General features: G+C 49.2%; 1 protein-coding gene across 1 annotated transcript in view; it reads left to right on the forward strand.

The window, feature by feature from the left end:
* The window catches only part of LOC119142773, a 30,910-nt gene extending 15,947 nt beyond the window's left edge, over window positions 1–14,963 (forward strand). Inside the window, 5 exon segments of the mRNA XM_037376137.1 lie at window positions 5,481–5,668; window positions 5,755–5,890; window positions 12,967–13,030; window positions 13,138–13,192; window positions 13,358–14,963. Of these exon segments, the coding sequence (XP_037232034.1) occupies window positions 5,481–5,668; window positions 5,755–5,890; window positions 12,967–13,030; window positions 13,138–13,192; window positions 13,358–14,948 (2,034 nt within the window). The 3' untranslated portion in view covers window positions 14,949–14,963.
* Window positions 14,964–15,331: the final 368 nt, after the last annotated feature.

Raw genomic sequence — 15,331 nt, forward strand, 5'->3', positions numbered from 1 at the left:
ACCATACTGAAGTGGGTGACGCTGGTAGTACTATCACACTCTATAGTGATTAGAGTTAGAGCTAACTTGTAAGCACCTTGCTCTTTAGCGGAATACAGTCTTCACAGAATAGCTGAGATTTGAAGGGACATCTAGAGATCACCTAGTCCCTCCCCCTTGCTTAAAGCAGGTCTAACTAGAACAGGTTGCTCAGGATATTGTCCAGTTGGGTTCTGATTATCTTGAAAGATGGAAACTCCACAACCTCTTTAGGCAACTTGTGCCAGTGCTTGACCACCTTCATAATAAAATGTGAGGAGTTTTTATCTCTAAGTGGATATTTTTGTATTTCAGTTTGTGCCCATTGCCCTGTTGCTGGATACTACTGGGAACATTCTGTCTCTCTCTTCTTTCATTTCTCCCACTGGGCATTTATGCATGTTGATGAGATTTCCCCATGAGCATTCTCGGTCACCAAGGCATGCGGCTCCAGTGCCAACAGTCTGCTGTGGATGCTGTAGCGTGTGGTGCAGGGGAGGTTCCTGAACTGGGAAAACCTCAGGGGAGTGCAGAGATGGGGGCCAGGAGCAACTGCGGCCAAGAGCCCCACACCTCTAAAAGAAACCCCTGGGGAGCACTAGGGACCAGGGCAGGCAGGCAGGGCCTGGTGTGTCAGCCAGGGCGTGTCAAGGCGGTTTGCATGGCAGGGTGCTGTAACTTGGCTGGCTCGAACAGGGAGCCGTGGTACCTGTCTGGTAGGCGGCTATGTCTGCAGCTGACACGGCTTCCCAGGCAGAGCTTCCATGGGAACATGCTGCTACCCAGCCGTCAGGCTGCAGGGTGTGCCCCACTGCGGTACCAGTATCGGTGGCAACAGTGAGCACACCTGTGGGAGGTGTGCCCAGGTGGAGGAGCTCCTCTGCTTAGTGGCAGTGCTCCAGGAGGAGGTTGAGGAGTATCAGGGAGTCTGCGAAGGAGATTGTCTACTGGAATCCTACCTTCCCTGGGACAAACCTGTCAGGCAGACAAGACACGTGATATGGAGGATTCCCTATCCCTCTGCCCAGCAGAACATGGTAATTTAAGGGATAGAGGAGAACAAGTCTCTTAAACCAATGGTGGGCTCTTGGACCTCCAGAGCCCACTGTTGGAAGACCATGACTGGAGGAATGATGAACTCCCAGCTGACTCTGAATTTGTTCAAGACTTGCTGCCTCAGCTGAATGCGCATACATCTATGAGGCCGATGGGATTCATACGAGGGTACTGAAGGAGCTGGGTAAAGTTATCACAGGACCTCTTTCCATTATTTTTCAACAGTCTTCAGTCTAGAGAGGTCCCAGTCAACTGGAAACTGGCAAATGTCCCAGTTTTCAGGAAGGTTAAGAAGGAAGACCCTAGTAATTACAGGCTTGACAGTCTTACTTCAGTGTCTAGTAAAATTATGGAGAAGGTTTTTCTGGGAGTTGCTGAAAAACACTTGAGAGACAGTGCAGTCATTGGTCATAGCCAGCATGGGTTCCCAAAGGGGAAAGCCCTGTTCAGGTAACTTAATTTCATTTTATGACAAGGTCACCCTTCTTGTTGATAAAGGGAAACCAGTAGGTGTGGGTTTTTTGGATTGTAGCATGGCTTTTGTTGTCTCTTGCAGTATCCTGGACAAAATGTTCAGCATACAGCTAGACAAGCCCATAATATGATGGGTGAACAGGTCAGACTGAAGGAGTTAGTAAATGGGGTTACGTCAGGCTGGCGGCCAGTCACCAGTGGGGTTCCACTGGGCTCAAGTATAGGGCCAGTGCTCTTTAATGTTTTAATAAATGATCTGGATGCAAGAGTTGAATGTACCTTAAGTAAGTTTGTTGATGATACCAAACTAGGAGGAGCTGTGGATTCCCTCAAGGGCAGAGAGCCCTTACAGAGAGATCTGGATAGACTAGAGAGCTGGGCAATTGCTAGCCATATGAAATTTAACAAGAGCGAGTGCCAGATTCTGTACCTAGGATGGAGTAATCCTGGTTATACATACAGACTGGGGGATGAGAGGCTGGAGGGCAGTCCCACCAAAAGAGATCTGGGGACTGGGTTGATTGAACGTGAGTCAGTGGTGTACCCTGGCAGCTAAAAGGGCCAACTGTGTCCTGGGGTGCATCAAGCACAGCATAGCTAGCTGGTCAGGAGGTGATTGTCCCACTCTATCCTGCACTGGTGCAGCCCACCTTGAGTTCTGTGGGCAGTTTTGGGTGCCTTTATTTAAGAAGGACAAATTAGAGTATGTCCAGAGGGGAGTGACCAAAATGGTGAAAGGTCTTGAGGGCAAGATTTATGAGGGGTGGCTGAGGTCACTTGGCCTGTTCTGCCTCGAGAAGAGAAGACTGAGGGGTGCCCTCATCGCAGTCTACAGCTTCCTCAGGGTAGGCAGTGGAGCAGAGAGGTGTTGACCAGTGACAGGACATGAGGAAACAGAACGAAGTTGCATCAGGGGAAGTTCAGACTGGACATCAGGAAAAGGCTCTTCACTGAGAGCGGCCAGTCACTGGAACAGGCTTCCCAGGGAACTGGTCACAGCACCAAGCCTGTCAGAGGTAAAGGAACATCTGGACAATGTTCTTAGTCATATGGTTTAGTTTTAGATACTCCTGTGAGGAGCAGGGAGTTGGCCTCAATGATTCTTATGGGTCCCTTCCAACTTGAGATGCTCTGATTCTGTGGTTCTGTGATTCTCTCCTTGAAGGCAACCAACATGGTGAAAGGTGTGGAGCACAAGACTTGGAAATGCATGCTCACATACGTGCAAGGTTCAGGGAAAATACAAACACACAAGTCTGCCCTCTAGCAGCTGGCATCCAGACACATGGGTGCCGTAATCCGTGGTCCTATTCTAGCTGCTGAAGCTGAGCTGCTCACTTGATTCAGTTGCCCCAGTCACCCAAGTAGTTGCCTCTGGGTCATGCACAGGTCCTGTGACCTGTGATGGTCTTGTCTTCCACTCATGCCACAGGCCCAGGAGTGCTTGCATTCCCAGTTTGACTCGTTTGTTGTCCCAAATTCACTCGCACCGGCCCCTCCAGTAGCTGACAGTCTGGAGGCAAAGTCTTTGAGAGCCATGAAGATGCTCTCAAGATCTGTGGCACCTCCAACTCCTGATGCTGAGGCTCTTGCTTGTTCTAGCTGTGGGCACAAAAGGCCCAGGAGTGTTTTCCCCTGCTGCTCTGACTCCGTTTTCTGGTTCCATATTCATTAATGCTTGTCTTTGCAGTTGCAGGCACCTAGTCCGTGCATCACTTGCATGGAGTAGAGTGTGATATTACACAGAAAGGTAGTTAAGAAAGGATTTAATCAGTAAGATAGATTGATCAGGTGCAGAGCTCAGTCAGACAAGTGTACTGACCGGTGACTGTTTACATGCGACTGACCCCTTCTGTGCCCTTTTGTGTTTGTTCCCCCTCTGTTCCCTAATGATCCTCTTGTAAACGTTTCTTAGTAAGTTTTGTTTAGTCCCACAGGACCCTCCTTTGAGTCTTTGAATCCTCTTGTTCGTCACGTCCACCTTCTTATCAGTTTCAAAGTCCAGGTTGACCATCCTCAAGCTGTGCCTGGAGTTTCTTAATGGCCCATGAATTAGTGATGGGAGACTTTTGATCTTTGGTATTGTCTCTGTTGTCCCTTGTCTGTCAGGTTTGTGTCTCTGGTTTTGTTTTATCAGTTCCCCCTTTACTTATTCCATTTGCATTGAAAGTGACTGTGATCCGGTAAACTTAATGAAACAGGTGCTCACCCTCCACATATGCTTTGAACTTCTACAGAAGCCAAATCAACTGTATCTCAGGTCCTCAAAAATACAGAAACTGATAGTAACAGATTATAAATATCTGGAAGATAATTGGGAGGTAAGTGACCACCAAGAAGAGTCCAAGAAGTTATTTGTTTAACATTATTTGTGTTTCTGTGGCATGGCAGTAGATTTTTTTTTTTCTGAAGAATGCATATGTATCAAGACTTTAGTAGGACTTCACCTTGTGTGACACATTCATAACGTTACTAAGAAAACATGGTTTAAAGATGAGTGTTGCAGGGCGGTGCAAAATTATTTGGAAGTCAAACTGAGAAAATTTAGAAATGACACTCTATGGAAATGGTGTCCCACAGGATCAGTCCTGGGGTCTGATTATTAATGACAAAAATGATGAAGTGAAGAGTATTTGTATCTTACAGGTAGTTAACATCAGGCAGAGTAGTCTCAATAGTACCTTAGTGGACAAGAAGAAAACTCAAAATTACTTTGACATGGAGGAAGTACTTGTGGAAAAACAAATTGCAGGTTATTAAAGATAGACTAATTTTTAAAAATACTGCATAGCAGAATTATGCATAATTATAGGGGATCGCAGGCTAAATAAGAGTAAGCAGGGTCATGCTGTTGTGGAGGGCCTAAACAGTGTGTTCAGGTATGTAACCAGTAATGTTATCTCTAAGACACATGAATCGGTCCTTCTATTCTCTTCAGTGTTCTTAATCTCAGCAGGATCCTTGTAGAATACTCAGAGCTGATTCCGGAGAAAAAGGAGTGGACAGGATGTATACTATATACAGCTCTATAGAGGTATGCAAGAGAATGACCAGACCACATACCTTATAGCGGAAGATTTTGAAAGGCTTGTGGCTATTGAGCCTGGAGAAGTTTCAAGATAGAAAGAAGTGTTCAAATATGTAAAATATAGCTACAGAGAGGACAAACATTGTTCTCCATTTTTACCTTGAGCACTACAGGAAATCTATAGAAAGGGCAACTTCAAAAGGACACTGAGAGAAGCTGTTAATTATGAAGATTGTAAAGTGCTGCAGTAGACTGCCTAAAGAGATGAAGTCTTGTCACTGCAGACTTTCATAGCTATAGTTCCATTTGCTTTAGGAGAAAGCAATGGACCAGATGGCCTCCAAAATTTTCTCCACAGCTTTTTTGATATGATATTCTTTCAAATCCCTCATCTTAATTTTTTTCATTTAGTGCAAGCACTAAAGGTTTGCTTTCTGCACATTAGTACTGCAGTTCAGCATTTTACCTTGCTCTGTGGTTTGAGCGCTTTGCTGGTCACTGCATTAGTCCCTGTGTTTGTAAACTTGTGGTTCTCAGGTGCATGTCTTGAACAGAAAGCAGCATGTAAGAATGCACATAAAGTTGCCTGTAATAAATGTGCAGAAGTAAAACCCTCTCAAGACTGAATGGTACTAAATACACTGAGGGCCAGAGACATATCGGAGATAGTCTAAATGGAAACACTTCTACTCAGCAGTCCCTAGGGGAATGTGTGTTGGTTGGGTTTTTTGAATTGTTCCCTATCGTGGTTACCCTGTTCCCCTCCAGCAACTGTTCCTATCCTATGGCAGGAAGGACTGTTACATCCCACAGGACATGCAACAGCAAGAGATCATTTAAGAGCCTTGGCATGAAGGAGACATTTAGCTTGCCCAACTTGACCCTTGGACTTACGTTTTCCTAGATTCCTGTTGAGGGTCCAGTACCAGAAAGCCGTCACTCTCACAGTGCCTGCAGCTGGAAGGGAGGAGTGCTAATTACAGGAGGTCTGGGAGAAGCTGAGCAGCCCTTAGGTTCAGTTTTCTTTCTGAGGGAGCTTGAACATGGCTTTCAGTGGCAGACAGTAGAGACGCACCCTTCTCTCATCCCAAGGTAAGTAGAAGGCATTCAGCAGTGAATCTTCAGCCTGTATCTACCTACCTCTCTGACTAATGGAGTTTCTCATTTTGAACTCACAGGTATTCACATACTGCACATGTGCATGATGGAAAACTTCTGCTTGTTGGTGGAGTGTGGTTTCACTCATCCTCTGTGCCAGGCATCACTGTTCTTGACTTAATGACTGGTCTCTGCTTGGACTATACGATTAATGTGGTAAGTACTGACATTTTTCTTTCAGCGTAAACAGTGTAGTGTGAAGGAATGTTAACTGTAGGGGTATTCCCTGAAACACAGTAGGGAATGCAAAACAGGCAAATCTGTGAGTGGAATAAACATTCCTTGTTTGAGATGGAATCTAATTTTGAAGTGCTCTTACCAACCCAAGAGTACAGAACAGTGTTAAGAGAGGGAGAGTCTGAGTGTGCAGAAGACTGGAGGGCACAGAGCTGCTCTATTCCAAACAGGGGGAGCAGAACTGAGGTAGGCACAAGCCCAGTAATTTCAGGGTGCCTATGGAAGAAGAGAACAGATCAAACCAGAGCCTAAATTAGTCTTCATGGAGGTCTGTGGTATAATTTCATTAAAAAATTCATGGTGGAAATAGGTATGTGCTATAGCTGCTTCCTGAAGTATAAGAAGAAAATGGCATGGATATAGTGGAAACTGCACTTAAACATAAGAAAACTTCTTACTGTAAAGGTGATTGAACTCTGAACAGATTCAGAGAGGCTGTGGTTCTCTGTCATCCAAGATACTTAACACCTGACTGGGCAAGGTACTGAGCAACCTGCTGTAGTTGAGCCTGCTTGAACAGGTGTGGTTGGACTAGGTGATACCCAGATGTCCCTTCCAACCTCATCTATTCTGTGATTTTGTTCTGTGATTCAGTGAAGAACAATCATACAGGTGATGTCACATACCAGGATTTTGGCATACTCTGGGCAAAACTTAGTCTAAATCTGTGAGTAGCCCTCACCTGTGATAATGCCACCTGAAGTACAATAAAAACCTGGACCTGTTGGAGTGGGCCCAGAGGAGCGCCACAAAAATAATCAGAGGCTTGGAACACCCCTCCTGTGATGACAGGCTGAGAGAGTTTGGGTTGTTCAGCCTGGAGAAGAGAAGGCTCCAGGGAGACCTTATTGTGGTCTTTCAGTACTTAAAGGGGGCTTATAAGAAAGATGGGGATGGACTTTTTGATAGGGTCTGTAGCAGCAGGACAAGGGGGAATGGTTTGAAACTAAAGGAGAGAAGCTTCAGACTAGATACAAGGAGGAATTTTTTTACAATGAGGGTGGTGAAACACTGGCACAGGTTGCCCAGAGAGAGGTGGTCAATGCCCCATCCCTGGAAACATTTGAGGTCAGGCTAGGCAGGGCTCTGAGCAACCTGATGTAGTTGAAGATGTCCCTGCTCATTGCAGAGACACTTGACTAGATGACCTTTAAATGTCCCTTCCAATGCAAACCATTCTATGAGAAAACTTCCGTTGCTTGACAAGTTTTTATTTATCTTTTACTTAAAGAAACACATTTCTTTTAGGTATCTGTACATATGGTTCCTGTCCTTGGTGAAACTAGAATTTGTGACAGGTCTGTTTTTTATAATAGGCAGCATGTGTGCATCTGGCTGACCTTGCAGCATTTTCCTGAGGGCATAAAGCATGAAGTACGCTTAAATGTAATTGAGTTATTTCTTACTCTGTAGCAGAAGTTATAAGTGACCTAATATCCTTTAGATAATATAGGCTATCCTTGTTGGATAGTGCTGAGAATGGGTACCGTGATAATAAAGTTGCATCTAAAAGAATAGAACTTCTTTGTTGACATTGGATAAGTGGATGCAGATGGATTGGTAGCTGCCTTTGCTTATGAGCTGTTTGCTTGGACTTAGGTGCTACTTGCTCTGTAGGCTTTTGGAACTACCAGTACTGTGCTAAAATATTGATAGTACTGTACAGTATATGTGATTGGTCCCAAGTTTTGAAAGACTGGGATTGTCAGTGATTTTCTGTGCAGTACTGGATACAGCATTGATACATGCATTAGAAGGTGACAGCACCAAAACCATTGGCTGGCAGCTTTCTCTGTGCTTGAAAAAGCCATGGAACAGTCACCATGGGCAGATATATATCTCTTAATCGTTAACCTTTCTTCAAGAATATAGATGAAGGTGAAGGTGCTGTCATAAAAGTTGCCTTCTGTCTGGAGCATTTTACAAGGGAAGCCTCTACAACATGTCCTCTTCAGGTTGCAGTGGCCCCTGAATTGCCAACACAGCAGCTTTGTTACAGCTGCAGTCTGATACCTGCAACAAGTGTGTCTCCAAGGTTCGCTTTCCTGAGCTTTTGAATATTGGAAGTCATCATGAAAGAGCTTTTCTTCAGGTTGTCAGATATACAGGTTCTAAATCAGATGTTTCTTGGACCTCAGATGTATAACTGTGTACTTTAGGCTGTCTCCTTTGTGGTGAAGGGGGCACAACTGTTCATTGCTTCCTCTGATATAAGAACTGGGAGACATTAGAAGAAGCTGGCAGGCAATACACTTCAAAAGAGTGCTTCGTGTGAAACATAGGTAAGCTCTAACTCCTTGCCATAGGACATGGATGCCAAAGTTTACATAGATTCAAAAAGTGACAGGCTGTGTTCTTGGAAGGAAAAAAATTAAGGCTCAGGAAGTACATTCCCTCTCATTAAAAATCACTGAACTGCAAGTTACTGGGTGAGTGGAGTATACTACAGGAGTGTATCATGTTTTCCTTGTTCCTGTGTTCTTTAGCTATCTATTTCTGCTCACGTTTGTGGGTGGTATAGTGGACTAAATGGTCCTAGGTGGGACCCAGTGTGGCTGTTCTTAACTTTCTAATGAAGGTACCATATGAAGTATCTCTGCAGCATTGTGAGGTACCCACATGTTGAAGTCCTGTACATTCAAAATCTCCTTTGCTTTTTTAGGAGCAGCTGGAGTGGCCATTAATGCTGCATAAGCATAGTAGTGTCTTTCTGCCAGATGAGAAGGAGTTGTTGCTTATTGGTGGTGGTGGGAACTGCTTCTCCTTTGGGACACACCTGAACCCAGAGCCTGTGTCTTTGAGCCTCAGCAACATCCTGACCAGCCACTGACTGGGACCAAACAGGACTGAAACAATGCTGCTGCACTGTGGTGAGACACCTATTCACCCGTAGGTCCAAGAGCAACAAAATATTTCTGCAAAGATTTTCTATCCAGAATGCATTGGTAGAGGGTGGGGGGAGGATTAAAAGGGACAGTTACAAGTGGCTGCATATCTTATCTTTTTTTTTTTTTTTTTTTTTTTTACTGCTCTTTGTGTTGCTGTAAATAAAAGTATCTTCAAAAGTAGCTCTGTGGTGGTAGTGGTAGTCCTTAGAGGAGAAGTGAGGAACAGTGCTGTGTTCAAAAGGGACATGACTTTGCACAATCATTGGAAACGCTCAGTCAAGCATAATTAAATAAGTGAAAGCAAGTGTATCTCAGGTCATGGTTGTGGTTTAACCCCAGCCAGCAACCCAGCCCCACACAGCCGCTTGCTCTCTCCCCCTCACCCAGAGGGATGGGGAGGAGGATCAGAAAGGAATGTAAAACTCGCGGGTTGAGATAAGAACAATTTAATAGGTAAAGCCAAAGCCGCACACTCAAGCAAAGCAAAGCAAGGAATTCATTCACCACTTCCCATGGGCAGGAATGTGTTCGGCCATCCCCAGGGCAGCAGGGCTCCATCACGTGTAATGGTTACTCAGGAAGACAAACACCATAATGCCAAATGTGCCGTCCCCCCCACCTTCTTCTTCCCCCAGTTTATATACTCAGCATGACATCATATGGTACAGAACATCCCTTTGGCTAGTTTGGGTCACCTGTCCTGGCCGTGCCCCCTCCCAGTTTCCCATCCCCTCCAGCTCTCTCACTGAGAAACTGAAAAGTCCTTGACTTAGTATAAACATTGTCACTTCCTGGCATTACAAAGGCAGGGACCTGTGTCTCTTTGTCCCTTCTGAGGTGTGCCCTCCAGAAAAGCTTGCAATGTTATAAGCCGGTAACTTTCAATAGCTGAGACAGCAGAAGGGAAAAGATGTGCTCCTTGCCTTTCTTCTGCTTGGTTTTTGAACAAGGGAAGGGAGCAGGACTGTTGCCCTGCAGCTTGTCACTCCAGTAAGACACTCCTTAATTCGCAGAAGCCCAGCAGAAGGGCTTAATGGATGGCTTTGGAAAAGGGCCAAAGGAGCAGACGGCAGGCTGCCTTACCCTTCCTGTGCAGTAGTCTGCTGGCCCCAGTTTTACAGTCTTGTCTCCTCCAAGGTTAGTTCAGATTCCCTGGGAGCTCTGGTTTTGTAAGCATCTGATTCTATCTTTGGGAGTGCAGCAGGGCCTGGAGTCAGTAAGAGTCGGGATAGTTGCTGGGCAAAAACGGCAGGGATCTTCTTCCCAGTTCCCCCTGTGGGCTGCAGCAGTTCAGCTAGCTGGACCAAGCAGCGGTGTGAGAAGAACTGAGCCCTTTAAGTGATGATGCATTCTGTTCCCCTCCAATGGGGAAGATCTCCACGTTTCATTTCAGTAGTTCAGCCTTGCAGCAGCTGTAATCTCCCAGAGGAGATACCATGGGGCTGTTCCCATCGGGTTTTGCCAGCTCTTCACTCGGTTACACTGACGAGGGGCAGTCCCTGAGAGTGATGGGAGCTCAAATGTACAGCAGCAGACCACCAAGGACTTGTGATTGTCACTGGGTCTTCCCAAAGGCTTGCAATTATAGAGTTTAATTTAGGCAGGTTTTTTAAATTTTAATCTAGGCAGTTTCTCGATGGGTAGTTTTTCCATAACACGTGGGATCTCCAGGTTTAACCCGGGTGCCGGAAAACCCCAACAACTACACATATGCCGAATAAATGTTCGCAGCTCTGGGGCACACCAGGTGTCTATTGGGTGCCACAGTAACGATTTGCAACTAATTTTTCATGAACAATTCCTTAGGGGAGTATTCATGGGGTAGGGGATTTATTACCCACGTTTCAACTCTATTATCTGGAATGTTTAAGGACCACGTTTGTTTAACGTTTGAGGGACCACGCTATGAAAGTGCTTGATTATGAAAGAGCGATTATGGTGGACGTACCTCTTTTGTTACGAATTTGAACATGCCAACTCGGGCGTAACGGGACGTTATATTCATGGTGTATGGGTTCACCATGGGGTCTCGATACATACTGGATCCCCCCTTTCCAAGGGGTCCGGGTCCCCTGCTCAATAGGCAGCTTGTAGAGTTAGCGACCACGGCTCCCTTGGGTCATCAGCAGTTAGGAAACCCCTGGCCCCCAGTACCCTTGGGCCTCGTCTTCCAACAGCAGGACTTGATAGCCTCCTGTCAGTGATACTCTCCATACATACTCTGTCTCAGTTTCTTGAGCTAACCTGGTGTATTTTTCCTGGAATTTCGACACTTTGGCTGCCGAGTGCGGCACCGTCTGGATAGTAACGTGTGGGGCTTCCCCACCTTGGCTGCTGTCGGTGGTCTCAGCTTAATCACCGACCTCATTAGGACTTCTTCATTCTTGGGGTAAAATATTTCTCGGTCCATTTCCAACTCCTTAGACAAGTACAAAGGTCTTGGGCCCTGTTTCTCAGCCAGCCGTGCCGATCTTGTAAATCCCAGCAGACTATCCACAACAGAATTAAGATCTGTCTGATCAGGAGATCCTTGTCCCCCTTCCTCTCATTCGGACCGTGAAGTTTGTTCTCCATCCAAGGCATCTGAGAGAGCGTGTGGAGTCGCTGAGTGCTGTTACGTTCAGCACTTAGCTGGCTCTGCAGGGTTTTTATTTGTTCTTGCAAGGGTTTAACCATTTCATCATTAGTTGGTTTAATCAGGCGCCTCTCCTTCTGGGCCGCCACTCGTGCGGCTCCCAACACAGCACGCACCGTGGCTTTTCCTGGTCACGCTTCTCGTTCCTTCCTAAGCGGTGTCATTCTATCTGCTACAGCTTTTGAATCGTGCCAGCTAACATGGCCCCGTGCCATCCCTGGTGAGGAAAGGCACGCCTTACAGTCCTTCAACTTTTCAGTAAGAGGGGAGCAGTCAAGCACCGGCATTTCCCAGGCAGCCATGGCTTGCCACTGCTCAAACGTCTCCCGGCTTACGCGGAGAGGCCGCTTCCCTGCTCTCCCTGCCCACCCTCACCGGGGGAAGGGGAGAGTGAGTGAGCTTCGCAAATCCCCAGGGAAGGTCACAGGTGTGGATAACTGGCTAGCTGAAAAGGGTCACATAGACATAGTCCAGCTGGCTGGACAAAAATGCACATGGCTCTCAGCTGATCTGAAGTAAAGCAAAAATACACTGTCTTTGGCTGTCCTTGTTACACAATAACAGGAAGATTTCGGTGGGAAAAGAACGTTGCAGGTGGGAACACATAACTACAGAAGAGAAACAAGGGGCGGGCTTGGTATTTAGGCAACTAACCAATAATGAGCTTAACTTTTGTAATATGTATGAGCTAATTATAACAAGGCATAATAGGTGACTGTAAGGGACAATAAACGAAGTCTGCTGATCACTCATATTGAGCGACTGTGTCTTCCCTCCGTCGCAACACGTCTCCCGGCTTACGCGGAGAGGCCGCTTCCCTGCTCTCCCTGCCCACCCTCACCGGGGGAAGGGGAGAGTGAGTGAGCTTCGCAAATCCCCAGGGAAGGTCACAGGGGTTGTCCAGTGTCACAGAGGGAAAGGGGGGCTCTGGCTGCCCCAGGAATTTTCACAAAGGGGGGCTGCGACTGCCCCAGTGATGTCACAAAGGGGGGCTGCGACTGCCCCAGTGATTTCACAAAGGGGGGCGGGGGCGGCTGCCTCCCGTACTATAAAAGGGGGGTGCGCGCCCCACGGGGAAGGCAGTGGGCCGTCTGGCACCGTCTGGGCGGGCTGCAGACTGCAGCCTCTGCCACACTCCGGCAGTGCTGGGTGTCCTCTCACTGGGGACCCAGTAGGTCACTGGGGATCTGCACCGTGGGTCTGGGCTGACAACTCGGAGCACCATGGCCACACCACAGCCAGTGCCATGGGGCATCACGACATCCCCATAATGGTTGACGTGCTCCATGTCATGATGCTGATGTTCATGCTGGAGCTCAGCCCGGTCGCAGCCATACTGTATTTCAGGCGACTCCGGGTAGGTGACAGTTGCACTGCACTGCCCCTCCGTGCAGGGAGGGGTAGGGTGGGAGGTTAAGGTGTGGGGCCGGGAGCTGTTTCCGTCTCCTCACCCAGCTGCTGGGGTCCTGCAGGGGCGTAGGAAGAAGACAGAGCCTCAGACGAGCACGACAAGAGCCCGGTTCGAGGAGGAGAGCGGTGAGTGGCTCCGGCCCCAATTGACCTGGAAACGGGTGACACCCTGCAGAAGGCCTGGCCTGGGGCTCTGGGCTGCTGGCCACTCACACCATCTCCTCTCTTGGCAGCTTCTCCCCAGGCACATGGAGCAGCAGAGAAGCCCACACCAACCGTGGAGATGGGGTAAGCGCAGGGGACACCCACAGGTCCTGCCCCAGACCCTCAGCCCATGCCCTGCCCCTGCCCACGCTGGGCAGCGCTGCCTGCCGCCAAGGAGGGTGTGCTGCCCGTGAGTCCTGCCGGAGGGGCCGGGTGCAGCGGGGGTCTCTTCCCTCTCCCCCTCTGCAGGGCAAGCCTGGAAGCGTCAAGCGTGGAGCACTGCTCCCCAGAGACCGTGCCGCACTCCCTGTCCCGGAGCAGCTCCTCTTCACTGAACTCCCCCTGCTCCTTCCCAGAGCCCTGGCCGGCTGCAACAGCAGAGCCAGCATCGATGAACATCTTGGGACCTCAGTATTCTTTTAAAACCATCTGCATGCTGGCGGGGCAGCCAGGGCTCCCAACTGGCTTCAACATCCCACTGGAGCTGCCAGAGGGGCCAAAGCACGAGGAGTTCCCCACGGATGGCAGGGACAGGGTGCAGAGCCCCGTCGATGTGGAGCCACCCCCAGGCAGCCCCTCGGCCATGGTCACAGAGAACCGCACTGAAGAGCTCATCCGCATGGTCCAGGACGCCCTCAAAATGACCAAGCAGTGCAAGAAGTTTCTGCGGATGCAGATAGCCAAGTGTCGAGGGGCGGCCTGTGCTGGGGCCCTCCCCAGGGTTCCTTCCCCCCTGCTCACCAGGGAAGAGGAACAGCCCCAGCCAGGGCTGCTGAGAGCCAGAGTGTCGCGCAAGAGGGGCCTTAGAGTGGAGCTGCCGCAGTCGGACACAGATACTGACAATGCTGCAGATGGGGACAAGGACAAACATAAGGAGACGCGACCAGGCAGAAGCAGCTCCATCGATGTGGAGCCACCCCCAGGCAGCCCCTCAGCCATAGTCACAAAGAACCGCACTGAGGAGTTAATGTGCATCACGCAGGACACCCTCAAAGTGACCGAGCAGTACGAAAGGTTTCTGCAGAGGCTGACAGCCATGTGTCAAAAGGCGGCCTGTGCTGGGGCCCTCCCCAGGGTTCCTTCCCCCCTGCTCACCAGGGAAGAGGAACAGCCCCAGCCAGGGCTGCTGAGAGCCAGAGTGTCGCGCAAGAGGGGCCTTAGAGTGAAGCTACCGAGGGTGGATGCAGACAAGGACAATGCTGCAGATGGGGACAAGGACAAACATAAGGAGACGCGACCAGGCAGAAGCTGCCCCATCGATGTGGAGCCACCCCCTGGCAGCCCCTCGGCCATGGTCACAGAGAACGACACTGAGGAGTTCATGTGCATCATGCAGGACACCCTCGAAAACATCGAGCAGTACGAAAGGTTTCTGCAGATGCTGACAGCCAAGTGGCGAGGGGCGGCCTGTGCTGGGGCCCTCCCCAGGGTTCCTTCCCCCCTGCTCACCAGGGAAGAGGAACAGCCCCAGCCAGGGCTGCTGAGAGCCAGAGTGTCGCGCAAGAGGGGCCTTAGAGTGGAGCTGCCGGGGGCGGATGCAGACAAGGACAATGCTGCAGGTGGGGACAAGGACAAACATAAGGAGACGCGACCAGGCAGAAGCAGACCTGTAAAAGCACGCAGGAGGAGCCCAAAGGAAGTTAACAACAGTTGCCCCACAGAGCCAGGCAGAAGCAGCACCAGTGGCCAGGACAACACCATCTCCGTGGGCAGGAGCACCCCGGCAGAGCCCAGTCCCCAGCAGCAGGTGCCCACGGGGAGCTGCCTAGAGGACTGGTGGAGACGCCTGTGGCGGCCACGCTGCATCTGCTTCTGCAAGACCCCGCCGTGGCAGCGCTAGTGTCAGTAGAGGAGCACGATCCCCTGCCAGTGAGCAGCTGGGGGAGTGCAGGGCTGGGAACTGCCTGGGAAGCTCCCCCCCTCTGAAATATTAAAAAAGAAATGTTTTCTCTATCCCTGGTGCTGTGGCTCGTCCATCCATCCCACAGCTGGGGCTGCGACACCGTCAGTGCCCAACCCCAGTGGGGTAAAACGTTTCTCGGTCCATTTCCAACTCCTTAGACAAGTACAAAGGTCTTGGGCCCTGTTTCTCGGCCCGCCGTGCCGATCTTGTAAATCCCAGCAGACTATCCACAACAGAATTAAGATCTGTCTGATCAGGAGATTCTTGTCCCCCTTCCTCTCATTCGGACCGTGAAGTTTGTTCTCCATCCAAGGCATCTG

The sequence above is a fragment of the Falco rusticolus genome, chromosome 2 (genome assembly GCF_015220075.1).
Source record: "Falco rusticolus isolate bFalRus1 chromosome 2, bFalRus1.pri, whole genome shotgun sequence".
In the NCBI taxonomy this organism is placed as follows: domain Eukaryota; kingdom Metazoa; phylum Chordata; class Aves; order Falconiformes; family Falconidae; genus Falco; species Falco rusticolus.